This window comes from Hippocampus zosterae, chromosome 2, assembly GCF_025434085.1.
Source record: "Hippocampus zosterae strain Florida chromosome 2, ASM2543408v3, whole genome shotgun sequence".
NCBI classification, from domain to species: domain Eukaryota; kingdom Metazoa; phylum Chordata; class Actinopteri; order Syngnathiformes; family Syngnathidae; genus Hippocampus; species Hippocampus zosterae.
The window spans coordinates 30,773,855-30,790,568 of NC_067452.1; the positions used below are offsets into that span (position 1 = coordinate 30,773,855).

General features: G+C 39.5%; 1 protein-coding gene across 1 annotated transcript in view; it reads right to left on the reverse strand.

Annotated features, from left to right (window-relative positions):
* The window catches only part of gnas (GNAS complex locus), a 30,379-nt gene that overhangs the window by 8,458 nt on the left and 5,207 nt on the right, over positions 1-16,714 (reverse strand). The window contains exons 2-5 of the mRNA XM_052059348.1: positions 13,071-13,143; positions 8,526-8,580; positions 7,587-7,706; positions 2,335-2,432 (exon numbers count right to left, since the gene is read on the reverse strand). Of these exons, the coding sequence (XP_051915308.1) occupies positions 2,335-2,432; positions 7,587-7,706; positions 8,526-8,580; positions 13,071-13,143 (346 nt within the window). The remainder of the gene's footprint in view (positions 1-2,334; positions 2,433-7,586; positions 7,707-8,525; positions 8,581-13,070; positions 13,144-16,714) is intronic.

The following is a 16,714-nucleotide window of genomic DNA, read 5'->3' on the forward strand; positions in this document are numbered from 1 at the left end:
TAATTATTTATTGCGATGCACAGCAAATTCAGTCAACGAAAATGTTTTGACAAAAACGGCCCAAATGTGAATTTTCGGTTCCCGGTCAAAAGACTGGGGGCCAGTACACCCCGACGTGCCAGTACACCAATGTGTAAGAACCCTGTTGCGAGGGCCCTTTAACCCTGGAGAACCCAAGAACCTTTTTCTTCTTTGGAAAATGATGAATTATACATTAAATGACTGCTAGATGTTCACTGAGCACCAAAATATGTTTTTTTCAAATATTCAATGCTTTAATCCTAATTTAGGATTAGGGCCAAATCTGACCCTTTGGGATTTAAGGGCAGCATTTGAGTAGCAGAATTTATAGGGGCCAAATTTGACCCCATGGGTTCTCCAGGGTTAAAGCTGCTCGCAGCTCTAGTCTTCGTTGTATTTTTCACGCCAGCAACCAACTCCTTTTTACATTCTCATGAGAGTCAATGTTAATGTTACTGAAAATATTTCAATCACCCCCCCCCCCACACACTTTATCTGAAAGAGTCAAAGAATAAAAAGAACTTTAAAATACAAACATTTGAATGAGAGTTTTGGCAATGGCAAGCGAAACACTTACCTGGCAGTGAACTCAAATGTATTGCTTTGCGGGACTGAGTCTGAAGGGCCTTATTTGGAGTTTGTGTGTGTAGACGCAATGGAAGTGGATGAAGTTGTTAAAAGACAATGTGGGATGATGACATGGTGCAAAAGAGAGAAAGACAAGAGGCACAGTGGCGTCTGTCTGACATTACTGAGCACATTTCAAAAATAGCTCCCTGGCGCTGCAGCCTCCGGCATCGTTACCACGGAGACCCAACCACAGGTGCTATTAATAGTCTATCAGCTCCCAATCTGGTGAGGCTGGAGTGGCTCCGGGAAAGACAGACAGACAGACAGGAGGAGGAAGAGGAGGAGAAGCTCTGGCTTTTGCGCTGGACCTGACAGCAAAGAGGGAGGGAAGGAACAAGGGACTGGACTGTACCACCGCAACAGTGAAGTTGGCAAGGAGAGACTTTTTTAATCAAACAAAACCAAGTTGTTGAAGCTCAAATTTCCACACAGCTAACATTTTTAACATTGTGGCCAACTGTTGAAAAGCATTCAAGACTGCAAGGTGTCAAGTCTTCATATATCAGCCCTCCATCTCCTCCTCCACCTACTCCTCTTTTTCAGCATCCTTTGGCCTACAGATGACTCAGCCTCAGCCATGTTTGCTCCTGGACTTCGATGTTACATAAAGCCAGATTGCTCCAGAATATTTTAGTCTTTGTTAGCGACCCGATCAGATCACAATGCCCTGATATCCTCACAAAGACAAGTACTGATGATCATGTTGTGAAGACCATCATGATGATAATGTTGAGAGAGGTGAACACACCCAGGCAGAATGCATGTGTGTCGAACATAAATAAATTAAGATGAAGTTTTGTCAAACTTTGTATATCGTGACTCAAACTGGTCAATACTTCATCATGATCAATACAAGTTGCGTTTTTTCCCCAAATGATAGGGTAAAACTGGAAGTGTTTGTTCGTTGCACATGCTGACTCATAATAGCAATGAAGGACAGACTGCCAATATTCAGTTATGTCACTAGGTGTCAGCAAAGAGTCAAATACTATTTTTATGACAATGAGCTACACACAAAAGGAAAAATTGCTGTTGAGGATCCATTTAGCTGCTACGTTTTAATGTAATCCCTTGGATTTTAACCAAATCCTGCTTGCATCTTATTTTTAGATACAACAGCCAACACTGAATAACTGTTCTGAGTTGTGTGTGTCTGTACAAACTCACTAAAATTGTTCAATACATCATAACAGTGACACATTCAGTTAGCTTTTATCAGAAACATTCATTGAGTTGATTCTTTTACTAACCCATAGTCCCAAAATACTTCAACATAATTCAAGCTCATTTTATAAAATTACCCTTAAAATTGAATGCCTTACAAATACTGTGTTAAAAAAAACATGTACCGGAAGTGTTAAGGCATGTTGCTCCTCCACAACCTACAGTATTTGGAACTAAAAATAGCATGTAAAAATTACACTGAGCTATTTTCTGAGACAAAAAAAGTGTTAATGCTGCAACTCTATTTTGTTGCCATGTCAACATTCTATTAGGGGTCATCATAAAGGTCTCTTTCAGGTCCCTATGCAGAAGCCCGATAACGATCCTGATCATTTGAATCCAATGTGTTGGAGGAGGGGGACATCTAAAACAAACTCGATACAGGGTCTCAAGGACCGGACATCAGCACCCCTGGTCTACGTAACTACATGCATGTCATTTAAATGTTGGGTTACTCACTATTGTGCACAGTCGATGAGCTGGTACTCGTTGGATCTTTCAAAGCACACCTTGACGCCCTCGTCCTGCCACAGTGTTTTTGCATGGTCGTAAAACTCCTGCAGAAGCAACACAAAGCATACATTAATTGAATAGCAGGAACTTTCATTGTTTGCTCAAAGGGAAAACTCTGGCTGGTTTAAAAGGGCAAAAAAAGACAGGGACGAAAAGTCTGCTAACTCCATTAGGTCAACCACAAACATTGGTGGATAAATGGTAAATGTCACTTGCATAGCACTTTTCTATTTTTGGTACTCAAAGCACTTTAGACAGTTTCCTCATTTACCCACTGATGATGCAGCTTCAGGAGGAGCAACTCGGGGTTAAGTATCTTGCTCAAAGACACTTTGACAAAGTCGTAATGGGTGGGAATTAAACCCCCAACCTCTGGGTTGGGTGATGACCACTCTCCCACTGAGCTGTGCCGCCCTGATTTAAAAACGTGTCCCTTGAAACTATAAGAATTTCAAAACATTGATTGCAATGCGTTAAACCATTTAGCCAGTTCTGTGTGTCCCACACAGAGATTAGTTAAAGACGGACTGCATTCCTCAGTGAGTGGTGACTTCCTTGAATATCAACAATAGCCAGGGTTTGGGGCCGCTTTAAACCGAAAGTAAATAAATAATGCTAATAATAAAGTTTTGTCATGACTGCAACATAAAGCCGGCGTCGCTTGTAAATTTTAATAGAAGAATCCGGCTTTGGCCAATCGGATATAGCCTGAAATGCACATCTCCATCCAATCGGAATACATATAAATAATAATTATGAAAAATACATGTTATTATTAAATGCAATCTTTTTCAATACCAATAATTGTTTGGGTGTCAATACATCTTTTTCTGCCCAATGTCAAAACGCGATGGCAGCATTATAAAACCAAATTCAAAACCAATGTTCGATCATACAGAACAAACTGCATGAGACGCATCCAAACTGCCACACAATTTAATGAATCTCTTCCAATTACCAAATTTAGGGAGGTTTACTTGATTCAAATTGGCCCATTTACTGCTCAACGACTTGAGGCATCCACTGTTAAACACATTCACTGGAATGAAAAACGAAACTAACTTGTTGACACCAGCGAGTACTTCGTGCTTGGGTGACGCCTGTGTGCACGTCTGTCAAATGTAAATAGAGGTAGGCCTATGCGGTAATGAGGGTATATTGAATATAAGGTAAGAAATTGCCTGCGGGTGGAGATTTGGACTCAACAGCAGTAATGCATGTTGATGATATCTTTGTATCCCCCCTCCTGTGCACACTGCTCAGTGTGACAAAAAAGTATATGCGTTGCATTACATATATTTAAAATAAGAACCTTTATTACTTCCACATTGGAGAAATTTGAATTGTTTCAGCAGCAACCCGAGAAGACGTGTATAAGTATAGTACATTGCACAAAACAGAAACCTGACCGAATCCATCAGCTACGTTATTTGTTATTTTGAGACTTGTTTTTCTCTATTACAGCTGAAAACAGAATCGGTAAGGCTCATTCATCCGTGGACACAGTAATTTGAATGAATTATAAAAAGAAACTAAAAGCCAGTTGTACTGTTTTCAGTTTACATTTCAGGAGTATAATCATTTTGTTTGCACGAGGGAGTGCCAAGTCTGACTTGAAATTTGCACAATCAGTATTTGTTTTAGCGCTATTGAACTAATTCTTCTCCTCTAATGGAGTAAACAAACAACCTATTCAAAACGGATTAATTTGATGATTAATCAACATTTTTGATATTGTGATATGTAGCATTATCGTGAAAATCAATTGATAATGATGTGAATTTTGGGCCATATCGCCCAGCCCTAGTCAAAGAAAGGTTGGGAGGAAAGAAAAGGGCTAAACAAACGAAGACAACACTGAATATAGACGTAACACTGACTTCTTACTTGCCCTTACACATGTTTTGTAGAGAGCACAGCATAGTCTCTCTTCACTACTTTTGAAGGATGCCAAGGAAGTTTCTCCAGCATAAAAAAACCCCCATCAAATATCTCTACAGTAGGCTCCATATTATGTGTGCAGCGCGTATTAATCTCGACCAAAAAGAATGTTGTGTTATTGAAGATCTTTTGTTCAAATACCTTCATTTATGTGGTGTTTGTCTGATTTCAACTCGCTCTGGCTCACAGAAGATGACACAAACTCGGGTGAGTGATTAATTGATTTAGCCGTGTTTAATGCTCAGTTCAAAGCAACGTGCACCGCTGGCACTTATAACATGGCTCAGAACAGAAAGGAGCTCATTTATAAAAGAGAGGAACTGTTATGACTCGAGGGAACTATTTTTCAAAACAGCAACTAGTAACTAACTCCCCACTAAGACAAAGGCAGTCAGACATAAACGGTGGCCCGATGGCTCTGGGACAGTATGACACTGTAAATTATTAACACAATCAGTATCTCCACATAAAGGACTTACACATTTATAATAACACAATTATGGTAAAATTAAAGGTAATCTTTCTCCAAATTAGTCATTTCAGAAGTGTGTGACAAACTGGAGGCTTTTAAAAAGTTTGGAGACCACTTGTCTCCAGTATGTACATGATATTTATTGTATTGTGTTTTACTATTGGTTTTGGCTGTACAGTGTCCTTGAGTGTTGTGAAAGGCGCTTACAAATGTGATGTATTATTATTATTATTATTATTATTGGAGTGTTTATTAATGGGTTTTTAACTGTTAATTCAGGCAATTGTAATCAATTTTAGGGAAGCATTAATTATTCGCTAAAATCTGCAAAGGTTAGGCTCAGTCCTGAACACAAATGGTAGGGTTCCACTGTTATCTGTTGGAATGAATTTGTTCGTTCGGTTATTTTTTTTCCCCCTTCTTTGGAACGATGAGAGACTGTCACACGAATGGGCCACAACCTTTTAAGAGCAGCTAACCATGACGGCAGTCTCATCATGTGTTTAACAACATAAAAAATCTTTCATAATCATGTCATGTGCTTGCAGCAACAATAAAAAAAATGCTCATTCCATTCCCCTATCCATGTGTGGAATCCTCTTTCTTCAATTACAACTACTGCAACTAACCTGACCAGCTTACATGAAACAAACAATATAGTGCTAGTAAGTCAGGTATATACTGTACATTCATATAATAATCACCAGGAAATTGGAAAAACTTTTTTTTTCACATGACGAGAACAGTATTGATGAGCATTCCCAAAGTCAATGGGTGAAGCAGGAGATGAAGCTCAAAAGGGAAAGAAACTTTGTTGCTGTCATAGAATCATATAAGCAAATGGAAATTTTATAACAGAGGAAGTGGAACAGTGCCGCACCACATGACACCGAAGTGGAAAAAAAAAGGCAAGCTAACTTTTGTTCCAATTGGAATTCTACCAAGCAACAAGAGGGAATGCACGCAACTTTAGCCGTCAAATGAATATGAGGAATTGTGTTACACTAATGATTGCCAGTTTTCTTGGTATTCAATCAGTGCTTGGTGTCAATTGAAATTTGTTCAAAGATTTAAAAAAAAAAAAAAAACGACAGTGTTATGCATTTGCTCATGTACCGGTAGTTAAAAAACCTGCAATGATTTTCCAGTAGATATATCAACAGACAAATAAAACAACTAATAAGGGCAAGGAGGTCCCAGAAGTGGCACCTGATTAACAGTCTCTTGGCTTGGACAATTAGATAATGAGAAAATCCTACTGAGGAATATGAGGCCCACACAGGTATCATCGAGTGATTATTAGTACACCTTAGTGTTTGCTACAATTTGTCAAGGGATTATCACCTGGGATTTGGTGACACGTACCCCAGGAGAGCTGCTCACCATCAAGCATACACTTACATGAGTGTTTCCGCTCGACACTGATCAATCACAATTATGAAAAAAATAGAGTTTGAATCAAATTTTACAATAGCAATATTGCAATTTCACAATAAAACAAGTGCCTACAGGGGATAGCACCAGTGTCCGCGTCATGATTTTTGTTCCATTTTGACATCTCAAATACTGTTTTCAACGCAAAACTGGAACGTGATCCGAATAAAACTCACCTGCCAGTGACTATGAATACAGCAGGTTCATATTGACATGACACAGGTTTGTAAAGATGACGCTTCTCAAACTACAAAGTTTAGTGGTCTAAATGCAGTGATTCTCCAGTGGTGGATCGCAACCCAGGAGTGGGTGGCCGAGCCAATCTTAGTGGGTACAATATGCATTGTATATAGGACTTTAAAAAAAATAAAATATTTTGAAATATTTCTTAAAAGAAGCCTAAATATGATCCAAAGCTTTTAAATAAAGAATTTTGTACATTTAGGATAAGAAATAACGGAGACCCCAGTCCTTGGTATGTTATGAGGTGTGGGCCTTTTTATATTTTATAGTCTTTATATTTTTATACTTTTATAGATGCATCTTAGTCACGTTCCTCCTGTGTTTGTGCTCTAAATCAAGAGGCCGAAGTGAAATGCTTTGTGTTTGCATTTATTTTTGGTCAGTCTTAGTGTTTAAACATTTACACCTTGAAGTAAAATTCAATTTTATATCGATTTATGATGTTATGACTTGATATTGTCCCATGAAAAGGAAAATCCATTCAAAACGATTAATCCATTTTTTGAACTGTGCCCTAGTAATTCTGTCGCGCAGTCTGCAGATTTGGGTGAGAATCTGTATGGAGTTTTGATGCTCTTTCTGTGCATTTGTGTGTTTTTTAGAGCCACTTTGATTTCCATGTGAATGGTTGATTGGCAGTTAGTCCATGATGTACTCTGGAGAAGCGGTATACAAATTGAATGAAGTGACTTCTGGAAGCTAAGGAGGGTGCGGTTGAAACCATGGTAAAATACAGTATAGGTCCCAAGGTGAGACCTGCTGATAATCACTGGAAGAAAATAGTTCTGGAACAGAAAGCACACCACTCCTGTTGTGTTAGCACTAGCATCTGTGCCTAAATTAATGCACTTTGTACAAACACACTAAAATGATCAAGTCTGTGCAAGAACCAAATATGAAGGATAGGTTCTGCAACAAAAAATTCTGTGAAAATTGCCGCACAACAAACGTTAAATATAACCAAATATTTCTTAGGTCACAAAATCCATCCATCCATCTATCCATTCATCCATTATGTGTCCCGCTTATTCTGGGTAATCATTGGTCAAAACGTAGTCATACTTCTGTTATCGGTGTGATTGTGATTATAACATAGCGCAATACTCACAACTGGAAACTCAAAATCCTTCTGGTTCACCAGGTTGAGGATATATTTAATCCGGTACTGGTTGTCTGGACAGGCCAACTGCACTGGTGGCATCAGAGTGCTCATTGCTGTCACTATTGTCTGTCGTAAAAACACAAGAAGCAGACCAATGTTACATTTCAACGTGTACAAGCAGTAGATGTCATCACAGCCGAATGAATACAATACAATACATTTATACACTATACATTTATATCGTGCTTTCACAACAGCTGCAGCTCTAACAAAGCGCTTTACAAAACAGTTAACAACACACAACAGAAAAACACGGACACTCGTGCAATCTTTTAACCACTTTTCCCTCATACGCTTTGTTGTTTGAAGTTCTTCTAGATGAAAAGGAGAGTATCAAAGTGTCCTTTCACTAGTGGATCAGAGATGTCATGCTCAAAATGTGCACGTCGGCTCCAAGCTAAGTTTCAAAGTAAACAAGAAGCTGTAGTGTCCATTGACGAAAAAAAGAGTTTGGTTCACTTCTCCTGTCCCATGTAAATCCGTTTCAATTCCAAGCGTTGACTCTCAGTTCCAAATACGCTTTGTGCCGACACTCCTCTCTCCTCATCCTCAACTTCAGCTGCCATCCATCCATCCAGAATGTATGAATCACTTTTAAGCTGCTTTTTCATTACAGGTTCCAGAACGCTCCGAACCGAGTGAGGCCGTTCCGGTGTGAAACCGGTATAACGGAAAATCATTTTTTGTTAATGATAGGAAAATGAAGCTTTCTTCATGAGCATATTGTGTGTGTGGGTTTTTTTTTTACTCTTCAAGATGGCATTCTCTGTTCAACATTGGACTGAAAGTACACTGACTTGCCATATCATTAAATTTGAAGCTACATTTTCCCATTACTGGCTTGAGTGTTTTTTATACTGCTTTTAGCGGCTGATGAGCACTCACCTCAATGGCCTCTTTGATATTATTCTTGATATCCTGAATTTTTTGCTTCTTCTCTCTGAAACAGACACGTGTGATAGTTAATGCATGAAGGTGTGTAATATGGGCAATGACAACAAAGAGAACCCCATCCAACATTTCCATGATTCATACTTATTCACACTCAAATTCATTGATTACGTATCACCAATAAGCTATAATGAAAGAGGACGAATTGGAAAAAAAAAGTGAGTAAAATTCTCCAGTAAAATGCGGGGGGAAAAAAAGAATTCAGGATTTCAAATTTGACACTTGGGGCTAAAAACGGACTTTTTGATTGCTTGTCTATTTGGGCTTCTGGAGTGCCTGCCCAACCATCAACTACAAAATTACACAATGAAGTTTTTTGTGATTTGTGGTGTGGAGCTAATTTTATGTTGAGTGCTTTGCACGCTGCATGCGGCACATACATATGACCACAAACCGAGAAATGTCGAGTCTCACTCACTTTTTTTCTTTTGTGTTTTGGTACAAGACATTTGGACCCTCTCCCTCTCTCTCTGTGAGAGATATTTCTAAGAAAGGCGACCGGAGAGATTCAGTCACTATTTTTCACCATGAATGTTACAGAACAACACACCATGTGTTTACTGTGTCATTTTAATACAAATGACACGGGACCAGACCACAGTTTTCCGTTTCTTTCCACAGAGTGAAAAATGCACACTCTGGTTAATTCCTTTGGATATCAAAACAAATGCCACATCATTTGGCAACCACGCCCCCCTGACAAGTCAAATGCTGCTATGGTGTTGCTCCTCTCTCCATCCTGCCGCAAGCTCAGCGATACCTTAACAGCATATTGATTCTGTGTTATCAACATAGCAATATCAGTATCAATTGGGTATTGACAATGCCCATTAAGTAGCGATACTAAAGATGGACTCCAAGCGCACTCTGCTACACTCTGACTGATTGGAATCTGACAGGACAAGATTGAAGCTATACAAGCACGCTTTATGCAAGGGGGGTTTGAATTGAATGGCCAACAAAACGTGGAGAAATTTAAAGTAAGAGAGCCCACTTTTTTTTCAACAGTTAAATGTATAATTAGCTTAACTGCTTATCATTATTTGCTCTTCAGTCAGGAAATCTGTGCGGTGCATTTGACAAAGAAAAATCTCATGTTCAGTTTGTGAATTATTTATTTTTTAGTCATTATTGACACTTCTCTCATGTTGTTTTGAATGAAACAGTTGCTCGTCTTAAGTTGAGTTCAAGTAAAGTTGAAGCATACCTAAAAAGTAATCGGTATTATAGTAAATCAGAATTGTCTGGAATTGCTAGACATCACTAGCAATGCCTTTACAGGTATAAGACTGACAGTACCCATGACAAAATCTTCCAAAAACTCAGTCCTGTTTTAGGTGGAGTCTGTAACAATGCATGCTGGGTGAAACATTACACGGTGTGTGAGACAGTGCAAGAGCAAGAGCAGAGAGACAGAGACAAAGTGAAAGAGGCTGAGAGAGAGAGAGACTGGGAGACAGACAGAGACAGAGGGCCAAGATTAAACATGCTGCAGTAGCAAACAAGAGCAAATGTTAAAGTATACAACTTGGGTATGCGACAATGGACCGGTTCCGCATTACTCATGACCCTATTTTTATGTGATCGCATCACGGCATGCATGTTTGAGATCCTCTCAGAAAAATGCGCTCTGGCTGGTTTAAAAATAGGGATTCTGCATCTACATTTAAATGTGACGTAAAGTGGAATCTCCTCGATTGTCCCGTTTTAGATTTGATGATTCGCATGAAGTATTGTGATGTTTCTTGCCGGCACGGCGGGATATCTCAATTTTCAACCCCCCAAAAAGTGTTGAAAAGAGAGCTTGGTTTTTATTTTCTTTTTAGTTGCAAACAAAGTTACACCCAATTTGTTTTGTACAGTACCTTAGAGCATAATACGGGCCAAATTTGTGATTATTTTAAATTTTCAAAGGCAGCGTCTTCACTGTGCACATTTCAGTTGCTTTTCATGGTCACCTGATCGTATTTTTTTTCTTAAAAACTGTTTCTATTTGAAACAAAGGGGCATTTAAGCCTGCTTTCTGAAGTCTTTAAAATGTTTGTACTCCCTTAATTCTTTACATACTGATAAACACCATTTGCTTCGGTGATTGTGTTGGTGGCAGGGGGGAGGGGGTGTGCAAGCTCTTTAATGACATTGGTCTTACTGATATAAAACGATTAGAATTGTCTTTTTGTCACAAACCCGTATGACTGCAAAGAGAATCTGGTGCGTCTGAACGATTAAACTAAGAAACAAACGAGGCAATTGAAAAATGAGGACCAGTAAGCTCGAGTAAGAAAGACACATTTGATGCTCGTTGAACTCATTCATGTGACAATTGTGTAAATTGTAAAAATATTTACTGCTACGCAGGTGCAATGCAGGATGTCAGGGTTGATCATCCTTTGTTAGTGAACAGGATTCCACAAGAACTGACTGCTATTTAACTTGATGGGATGGGGCAAGAAAGATGTTAGTGTGAATCCTGAGTTACAACCAGTCCACACTGGAATCTCTATCTCGTCGATTAATAATGTGACGATACATTTTGTAAAAAAAAAAAAAGTAAAAATAAAGTTACAGACATTGTGGACGTGAGATCTGTGTCAGCTTTAGTGTGCATCACGTCTGTCTGGTGGTTCAAATTCTATGCATCAAAGTATTTTTTGTGATGTATCTCAAGAGTTCGCCCCACCCCTAGTTGTTTGTAACCCACTTAGGCCCACTACAATAACGGCAACATGATCACCACATCTTCCAAATGTCACGATCGATTGTAGGTCAACAGAATTAAACATCTAAAATCAAGCAATTAAAAAAAAGTAAAAGAAAAGAACGCTGGTGACAGATTGGCTCATAACTCAATCAGATTCTAGCACTTGAAAGATCAGTTTTGAAGAAAAATAATCATTTCACCCAGCTACTTATTTATTGTGAAAAACGATTACCACCCTAATCCATAACAGAAAACAACATGAACCATGTCTGGAACTTTCCTTAACTGGGACTAAGGATCAAATGTGTGAAACCATGAACCGTAGCAGCTAATCCGAGCACCATCACATATCTGCCCGGAAGTGATGATTCCTGATGCGTTTGTGAGTGCGGTAAATAAAGACAGTCACACGTATTCATGCTCAGTGTGCACACACAGCTCGCAGTGTTGAGGTGTCATGCGCTGTGTCATACGCTCGGCTGCCTCGGGTGCAGATTGAAAACTACAAATTTGAAAATGACTACGTCTTGGTTGAAACCACCAGAGTTAATTCAGAAGCTGCCCATGTGCAAAGTACTCAACTCTGCTGTAAAAGGGAGACCAAAGGCAGCACCGCAAGTTATCACCACGGCACGATGCTGGACAACAGGACATTATTTCAAATTGACAGTGCAGAAAATGCACATAAAATGATTATGATTCTGTTCCTGGTTTGGTCCATGATAGGTCTGGAAATGGGTAAAAATGTTGTTCAGTGATTTCTAAATAAACATGGAGGACTACAGAAACCTGAGAATATGTACTACGTGAGAGGCTGAAATATTGAACAGTTGGACAATATCAAATTAAAGACGACCTCAAAATGATGAATCAATTATGAAATTACCCTTGAATGTCACCATCGATTAGCTATTGATTCATCGTTGCACCTACTTCAAACTTGCTTTCGCGCTAACGCCATTCTCGCAAATACTTCAATGGTTCATACCAGAGTCACCGTAAGTGCAAAACCCCCTTTCAAATGATCACCACCGATACTTTTACACCTCTTACCTTTTTAATACCGTCTGACTAAACAATTTTGCAATACCTTAATGTCGATAATCACATGAACACCATATAATCTAAACATTTTGCCTAATATGAATAAGTGTGTGGCAAGCTTTTTTTTCTTAATTGCAAACTAATATTTTTTAATATTTTTATGCCCGATTTTCATGAATTGCATAAAAGTGAAGCCACGCTTCCACCAGCAGCGCATGTAATTGGTCAAAAAGAAGCAAACAGGCAACTTAGCACCCACTCTTTGGGTTCTGAGTTAAAAAACGCGGTCCAAGTAAATCAGGCGCAACACGCCCACCAGCAGTGTGCGCAATCTGTAACACACAACTTACTGTCCACTATTTTGGGATCTGAGTAAATCAGGCCTCTGTGAGCTGACTTTCAAAATAAAACACCCGGTGCTAACATCAGACAATGCGCCTACTTTTCCACCACCAACTTGGGGTGGCATGTGATGCCTTGCCGTTTGTTCTCGGCAATATTCAACCATATCGGTAGGTAATGTTGTTCTTGTATTAGTTTATAATCTCATCCAACTTTGGTCGAACACAGTTTGTGTTGTACAAACTGGGAATAGGTTCTTGTGGATGGTATTAAAAATAAAAGTAGAAAAGCCATGGCAAGAAAGCATGACTGTAGTTATGGCAGCGAGATGCAATGTATCGAGACTCAGATGATTGGCAGCTTCTGCCCCTCTACACCAGTATTATACTCACTCTGCATTGAAGCCGTTGACATGGAGGATCCTCATCTGTTTCACAATTGTGCTCTTTCCTGACTCACCAGCTCCTGGAAGACAAGAGAATTAAATGTTGAGGTTATAATGAGAAAGACTGTACACCACAAAAAATGCATTACACTGTGGTATAACAACACTGATCAAGAGATAATTTCAATCAGAGATGGCTTTTTGTGTCCCTGAACATCTCTTTACTGCAGATTTCAAAAATGTATTGATTCTTTTCCTAACACATAAGGTTTTGGATATATTTTCCATGCATCCATTTTCTAATCCGCTTTCCCCTCACGAGGGTCGCGGGCGTGCTGGAGCCTATCCCAGCTCTGTTCGGGCAGTAGGCGGGAGACACCCTGAACCGGTTGCCCGCCAATCACAGGGCACACAAATACAAACAACCATTTGCGCTCACAATCACACCTTGGGACAATTTAGAGTGTTCGGTTACTCTGCATGTTTTTGGAATGTGGGCGGAAACTGGAGTACCCGGAAGCCAATGCAAGCCCGTGGAGAACATGCAAACTCCACACAAGAAGGCTGAGGCCGGATTTGAACCCACTACTTCTGCACTGTGAGGCGGATGTGCTAACCAGTCGCTCACTGTGCCACCCTGAGATATTTTCATTTTTTTGGGTTTAAATCTGACCGATAAAAGCTTGTGCAATATGGATTTTAGCACACATTACAATTTTGAGCTATGACATTACAGAAAAAAATGACACCTGTTGCTGACCCTAACCCGTATTTGATAAATATGACAAAATAAATTAGCAAATGGCATCTTACTATAAAAACTTGATGTACTAAAGAAAAAAACACGCAGATGCGTAATCAGTGGAAATAATTCTTATACTGTAGCCACATGGGTCACTGCACCAGCGTCTTAATATTTTTATCATAGAATCTCAGTGAAATTGCCCTGATGTAATAATGTGGCATAAGTGATGACCGGTTACGCCATTTATGTGCTTGCCAACAATGAATAGGTGCATAATCTGATCACAAAACAAGGTGGTCTTATGAATTTATATTGTATAGAGATCTCAAGATCTGTGCCGCCCCTCACTCCCATAGGGCGCTAATTAAAATTCGCGTACCACTCCATTTGAATTGATGACACACTGGATCAGCTCTTTCTCCATTCATTCTTTATTTTATCATTACTTGCGCTAACTTTCATTTAGAAAAAAAATTCAAGACTGAGTAAATGTTGACAAATGATTTCTAGGTAACGGAACAACTATCTGGGCACAACCATGGTAAAGTCTGATTTATTATTACAGTACTTATATTCCCCCACAGCCCCGTTGTCTTTGAATTTTCACTTTGAGGGTTTCTAACAGCAGAGTGACAAGCTGAATTCAGCTGTTTCGGTGATTTAAACATCCGGCCAAACTAAGTGACATTGAATAGTTATTGGTGTTGAATAGTAGTTGGTGGCCAACTGGCTATGTAGTCATTGCTTCTGGCATGCGGCAGACATCCCCCGATGCTATAGTACTTCTTTGCCCAGTAAACAGAACGTGGGGAAACATTTTTGAATTTGAAAATTGTATTTTGCCAAGCGGATTTTGTATAATTTGAGTTGCCTCAAACAAAATGTTCCCATCTTTCCTATCTGCACGACATGTTCTATTTGAATAATATTTTTAAGAACAATCATCTGAAGCCAATCACATTACTTAGCAGCAGCAGTTTTGCACTCTGCCTTTTTCCACTCATGAGATGAATTTGTGGTGGCCAGGCACATGATTAGAACATGGACCTGTTTGTCGCTTGGGCATTTTAGTGGCTCAGCAAGCTGCCGCTCATTCCAACTTAACTCATAACATCATGCTCTGAAATATGACCGATGACCTCATGTCATTATATCAGCACCCCCCCCCCCCCATGTCTCTCCCATCTCAGCGTCCCTTTCCTGTGCTGTACAAAAGAAGAAAAAACCAGGAGGACAACTGTGAAATGTGCTATGTCCAACATGAACCATGGTGGCAGGAGAACATCTCTGTACAAATGGAAGCTTGCCAAATACCATGCCAGTATATAAAATAATTCTCCCTATAGAAGTCATAGTGGCTATGTATGGATGTAGCTCAACTGGTCACAACTGCTTCTGTTGCTCTTTAGACAACATAAATAATAGACAAATCAGTAAATCATCTACTGCTTGCAGCCAAAGATGAAGTAAAGCATCTTTGCACCAGCTTTAAAACACTTTAACAGTAAGTCTACTCAAGCTGTTGATTTTTTTACCCATGAATTTAATGCATGCTAGGCCAGTACTTGGTAATGTCACAGTATGCACATTCTTGACCTCCAATACAAAAAGATGAAATGGAGAGAATTGCTGTGGGAAATAATACAGTGGCACATTCAAGAAAATGTCAAGTTTTCCCATGGTGCAACCAACCCCCGCGGCTTTAAATTCGATACGGGTAATAGATGGATTTTTGCTAACAAACTGTTAGTAGATTTAGACAGTCTCATTACATCTGACCAACAAAATGACTGAACACGTCACAGCGGACCAATGAAACTGTCCCGAGTCCGTGCTCATATTGAAACTTCCTGTCGGTCATTTGCACAATTTAATGGGAGGCTTGGATGACGAAATCTTTTCGCAGAACTGGCCGCATGAGAAGTGTCAAGTATTAATCAAGTCACAAGTCGCACAGTGATGATGTATGGAGTTGCGAGGCGGGATTGTTCACTGAGAATTCTGTTGAACAAACGGGGCCAGTAGGTTCGCTTCAAGAGTACGAGTTCCTAAGTCCTTTTGTCCATACAAGACCGTTTACAGTGGTGAGATTTGTGCCCTGGCATTTGTAACTATTTTTCTCTTTAGACAAAAACACAGAGGAACCTGTACTCAGTCGGAGCGAACCTGCTGACCCCCCGTCTATGCAACACAACTTTCGATCCCTGCAACACACATTGCGACTCCATCATGGTATCACTGTGCGATCATTCATTTTTAACACTTACAAGACCAACTGTTATATTGCTGAAGTTTGCCAGGGGAGCTGTGTTAAAATATCCACTGACACCAAAAAGGATTCAAAGGGCCTCACAATGAAGAGGACTGCACAACAGAGGGTGACATTTTTTGGGGAATCACGCAGGATTACCACGGGATAGGAGTGAACTTAACATTTAATCGCGGGACCGGGAAGGTACTAGATAAAATGTTCATAGGAAAAGCTGGGGTTTATCCAATAGGGAGAAAAAAACAAACAAACAAACATAACTTGGGACGGATGCACAGCCATTTTTAATGTAGCTGACCTCCAAAACGGGAGCAGTATGGCAGTGATTCTGAATGGGAGCAGGACAAGATTGGGAGTTGTTTTCACCGGGATTGGGACAGGACTTGAAAAAATGTTATACAAACATTTTGTAAGTAGATGTAGTTTTCTTTAATAAATGATCTAGATCCAGATGACTTTATATTGTGTAACCACACGATTAAATAGAAAACAGTACATTCAACAAGCTTTTTTCAGTGCACGTAACAAGACGTGTTCGGCACTGTTTGGAATTAGGCGCTAACTGGCGTTTAGGTTCATAAAAACATTTTTTTAAAATGTGACTTCTTTCTTTGAAAATATATAACATGTATTATAA